The 5,593-nt window shown below is 45.2% G+C and overlaps 1 protein-coding gene across 1 annotated transcript in view; it reads right to left on the minus strand.

The window, feature by feature from the left end:
* The window catches only part of LOC112069865 (transcription factor SOX-6-like), a 259,626-nt gene that overhangs the window by 20,796 nt on the left and 233,237 nt on the right, over positions 1-5,593 (minus strand). The window contains 1 exon segment of the mRNA XM_024137247.2: positions 2,509-2,614. Within this exon segment, the coding sequence (XP_023993015.2) occupies positions 2,509-2,614 (106 nt within the window).

Genomic DNA, 5,593 nt, shown 5'->3' on the forward strand with positions numbered 1-5,593 from the left:
AATCATCTGATAATAAACTGAACAACAGCTCTGAGCTACCAAGACAAATAAACACAACATCACTGTCTGTTACTGTACAACAAAAGTACAACACTACTGTTTCTCCTAYCCCATAAGRAGTCTATTAGCATATTTCCACTTAGCCAAGCTGCCTTGCTTATTTCTCCTTGGCTGATATTGTGCTGTGCGTTCCGATGAACTCTGTTTCCTGCCTCCCTGCATCTCTCAACGCCCCCTTTGTTCTCCCASGACCCTCTCTGGCGGAGGCGCTTTAGATAAACACACAACCCGCGTGTCATTCTACTTCTACCAAGCCATATGTGAATGAACAAAGAGGCTGGGTTGAGGCCTTTTGTGGTATTTGTTCATGTTTTTCATCTGAGCTTAARAAGACCTAATGACTTTGCGGTGAGCTGATGCATGTGGCTCGTGGCTTTCCAAAATGAAGGAAATYCTATCTATTCTCATACCACGCCACTATTTTCCAATGGCCCTCGTTAGAACTTTGGCAGCTGTTAATTTGGTTGCTGCATGCTTTGCAAATATTAGTTTAAGCAACCTAAAGCTTTCTGTGAACTGCAGCGAGGCCTTCTGTACAGTGGTCTTCTGAATAACACTGTCTCTCCTCTGCAGGGAGATTGACCCCTGCCCTGACAGACCTACAGTCACTAGGTAGCAGCTACAGCCTGTTCAGGTATATTCAGATACTACCAGTAGTTTTCCTCATGTTGGGGTGCAGAAAGGTGTCTGCAGTACACTCTGTGCTCTGTCTCTTATACACATCTCTACCAGTAGTTTTCCTCATGTTGGGGTGCAGAAAGGTGTCTGCAGTACACTCTGTGCTGCTGTGGAATAGCGTGTTGCAGAATAAAAAGTCCCTGCTTTAAAATAATGAACCATATTTACATGTAGTACCTGGCTCTCCCTCAAGAAATCACTTAAGTTTAAGCGGTTGAAAATGCTGTTGACAGCTATGATTATTTGAAAATGGCAAATAATTAAAGTAAATAATGATAATAATGTTATTATAATTGTTATATCCTATCCATTCTCATAGTAAACATGCATTTTCTTAGATTTGCTCAACATAATGCCTCCAAACAAGAACCTCAAAAGTTAACACATATCTTGTTCTCCAAAGTAAACAGATTGYGGTTGTAAAAACAGGCTTTAATGTGGTGGGCATCATGTTAAAACCCTGTTCACATCATTCATCTGGCGGTGCTGTTGAAACAGACAGATATATTTGTGGAGATAGATGAAATGGTGACTGTGTTGGTGAGCTATGTGCATGTCTCTGGCTTCTAGCCACCACTCTCTCTCTCCCCCTGGGAAGAGGACCTCCGTGGGCCCTGCCTCTCCTCTCCTCCCTGCCTCCTCCTAATCCACAGCCTGCTGGGAACTCACTTCCCAGAGGCRTCTGGCGCTRGCCTTTCCCTCKGCCCTGCAYAGGACATAAAAGGRCACAACTGATCCCTGACGACAGGGGCTGGTGCGCGCCTTGCTCCTGTCCTGACTCCACAGTAGCCACAGAAGAAAGGTTCCCACTGGGGTAACTGGGAGAGGCTGAGGACCTAGAGAACATCTGCCCTGAGGGCCAGAGGGGTGGGACAGAGTCTGCTGCGGTTGACGACGTGGGAACTATCCCKCTATGGCCACTAACTGCACCTCTAATCCTGAATTTATGGGTGTGATGTGAAAGCAGACAAGACAACTCATTTATGTTTCAGTTCTTTGACTTTGTCAACAAGCAGGTTTATGTGAGGTAGACCATACAATTTGTGAAACGTTGTGTGTTGTAATTATTTTGTTGGGAATGTTGGGAAATGGGGAAAWTGGTGGGAAATGTTTTAAAAGTGCGTTTAGAAGGGATCTTAAAGAGGCGAGTGCTCTTGTATTGTCYTGAGAAATATCTCTCCCTCCATCTTGAGAATGTTGCAGCTATTAAAGGTGAGCCTGATTCATTTTCCCTCTGCTCGGGGCTCTGAAGTGCCATGGAAACTGACACAAATATTTACGTCAGACAAACATTGGCGCATCRAGGCATTCCTCGCCACTGTTTACGCTCCAGGCCCACAAAGGGAGATGGCGCTTTGTCACACGGGTGCTACACGAATTTACACCTCTGTGCCCAGGACCTCAAACAAGTGCAGCGGCAGCCGGGGCCAGGCCTGGAGAAGGGCCAGCTTTGTCCTCAGGCACCCTGTCCTCCCCTCACTTACCTGTGAAAACCAAGGAGCGGTGGGTGCCTTCAAACACCACTATCCCCCCAACCCAGGTCTTCAAACACCACTATCCCCCCAACCCAGGCCTTCAAACACCACTATCCCCCCAACCCAGCTCCCCCTGGTCTACTGCTCTGGCAGCCCTCACCTCTCTCTGGTCCACTATAGGAACACACTGTGCACTGGGGGGATGCAGGCAGCAGCCTGAAGAATTCACTGTCACATAGAACTGACTGGATGGTTTTCAGCATGGGAAAACTATAGGAGAGAAGTCTGTACTTACCATCCAGATCCTCTGGCCTGGTGAGGTCGATGACTCTGTGGCCAATTTTGCCATCCTCGCCCAGTTTGCTAAGATGGTGACCAAGGCTCTCAAAGTGTGCCCGCTCCTACAGTACACAGAAACAGAGAGGAAAGAGAGAGAGAGACAATGAGGAACCTGAACAAACGGCTGCATATACAGTACATCTCTTTCCATATCAAGAGAATAGCTGATCAGTAGAATAACTGAATGAGTCATTTCTGAAACACATTATCTCTTTGAAATAACTGCTAGCTCTATTGTAGAGCCGCTCCTTTGACATGATGGAAGTGTATTGAGCTTGCCTTTATCATCCCTGCCTGCATTCAGCAGATGCTATAATGTATGACAGGAGGGAGGGAGGTAGAGACAGTAGGAGCCAGGGGTGCTGTAAATAGAGTTATAGAGGAACACTTTGTGATCCCGAGCACACAATAGGGACTGGGGCCCTCTCCTTGCAGCGCTCAGGTTTTCCCTCTGTAATCTTTGCTGTCTGTCTGTCTGTCTGTCTGTCTGTCTGGCGCTAGCACCCAGAGCTCAGCAGCCATCACGTATTCAGGGCTCATGCTTTATAGAACACACCGTGTTCTCCCTTTTGTCATGTCGCTTTATGCTTAGATTAAACTTGGCATCATGTTGTACTTGACGCACAATGAAACCCGTTCATTCAGCTCGCCTGTGACAATGTTAAACGTCATGTCCGTGTGCATTTACAGAATAAAATAACAGCTTTCGGGGCCCTCTGAATAGTTGCTGCACATTACACTTAATGTATTATGCAGGGGGAGAGTGCCGACTGCTGCTCACTCCATTGTTAAATGACCTAGTTCGGCAGTGAATGCGCAGGGCATTAGCACAGGGCTGTCTTCCTCTCTAAAGACTCAAGTAGGAGATGGACACTTTGACTCGGCATGACACAAATAATCTCTCCCCCTCGGATTGGCCTGGAAGACACTAAAAGCAGGCATGTTGCCAGGGTTCAGCCGAGAGCGTTTGTTTTACTCCCAGGGTGAGCATTCTATCTCTGCCAAAGGTGCACTATGTGTACCCCTCCTCTTCCTGTGTCTTTTCTGAGGTTGCCTATCACACGCAGTTTGAACAGACACTCAGGTGGGCTCCCTATACTGCTCCCTATAATGCTAACAGCTCCCCTGCCACACACACAGACACCGACACCGACACCAACACACACATTCATCTTTCACTGTTCTCTGGGCTTTCACTCTTTTGTTTGTGTTCTTGTTTTTCCACCCACATGGGAGCTTGTATACCTCTCTCCTATCAGAGAAAATATAATGTACCATTAYACTTCAGTCACTGGAGGTTAATACAGAACATCACTTGCAATACAATGCTGTTTGATTTAGTTTCATAGAACATCCTGATCAAAAGCATTACTTCCAGAAAAAAAACAGACAGTTGTTCATTCATTTCTCAGAGAAAAAAAATCCATTGTCCCAAAATAATTATTTGTCAAAAAAAGATCCATTGTCAATTTACTGAAATGTTTTTCCTCTTTCAGTTTCCCTTTGATTGGCCAATAAGACCTGAAAAGGATGACAAGAAGACAAATTGAGACATTTGAATTCCACTTCAAGTCTTCTCCATCATCCTGAGGCATTTTATTTATTCAAGAACTATTCCTCAAAAAGAGAGAGTATGTCTCTCTCTGTGTGTGTCCCTGTGTGTGTGTGTCCCTGTGTGTGTGTGTCTCTGTGTGTGTCTCTGTGTGCGTGTCTCTGTGTGTGAAAGACAGTGAGAGTGCTGCAATTTACCATCATGCTTCAAGGAGCCATCATTATGTATCAACATCTGAGTGATTCTGATCTACAATTAACCACCACCTGCTTATGGCCTGTGATTAGAGGCTGCCTATCTGCCTTGGCTTTGCTAACTTAAGTGTTTTCTAATTATGACATATGCGCTGGTCCCCGCTGGGCAGAAGGCGCTTTGTAAAGATAAGATAGAGCGCCATGCCTTCCCAGCGCCACGCTCCGTGTGAAGCGACACACACTGCTGTATTCATCACCCAGCTACATTATTGCACTTAATGAAAGAGGCTAGCGGCCCGATGACAAATTGACGGATGTGCGATTAGTCAGACGGGCAATGGCGGCCTGGGATGGGATGCTACATGGACAGTTCTCTCCTCTCTGCCGGGGGGGGGGGATGGGATGCTACATGGACAGTTCTCTCCTCTCTGCCGGGGGGGGGGGAGCTGGGTGCTGGGAGCACTCTGCATTCTGGGGGAACTGTGTAATAAATTAGCTGTCTACCCCCCACTCCACCCCACCCCCACTCCAGTGGCCCCTCCTGATCAATCAAGGCCTTTTATAAACTCATGATCATTAAGCATCATGTTGGGCTGAGGGGATGAGTAACAGGAGCCATCCATCAAAGACTTTCATTAACAACTAGCTCAGCGCTAAACTTCTCCTTTCTCCACCACAAAGTCCCAGTGATCACACAGAGGGAACATCAGCTACCGCACCAGTCAGCTGGGACCAGTGTTGAACAAGTCGGCTTATTGAATTAAACCCTTATTACCTCCACATCATTAAATATAATATAACTTCTGTACAGACTGATGATACATGAACAATCATTGTTACATTGGCCTATAATGTTTGATTTAGGATGTGTTGTCTGTGTTGTCTAATGTGAGTTACTGTATTCTTATGTACTCTGCTGTACTCTACTGTACTCTACTGTAGCTGGACAGTACTGTATGTCAACTACAAGGTTATTAAACATTGTACAAATATGACTTTCTCTTTCCCTGTGTTGGCAATGCTAATGAACATTAGATTAAWTCTGTGCAATATGCTACAATGAATTTCCATTACATTTTATATAGTATGTTTTATAWACTTATTGCTTATAACCTTTATCATTTATATCCATGCATTAGAATTACAGTTAAAATTATGGGGATAAATTATATGCACAACATCAGGCTTTTTGTTTCAAGGCTTGAAAATATTCAGTGAACTGATGCTACTTTACTACCCCTGCATCAAGTGCTGTGATAAATTAATGGCATTTTTATTATTTTATGATGTCATGA

Source organism: Salvelinus sp. IW2-2015, unplaced genomic scaffold, assembly GCF_002910315.2.
Source record: "Salvelinus sp. IW2-2015 unplaced genomic scaffold, ASM291031v2 Un_scaffold1137, whole genome shotgun sequence".
NCBI classification, from domain to species: Eukaryota; Metazoa; Chordata; class Actinopteri; order Salmoniformes; family Salmonidae; genus Salvelinus; species Salvelinus sp. IW2-2015.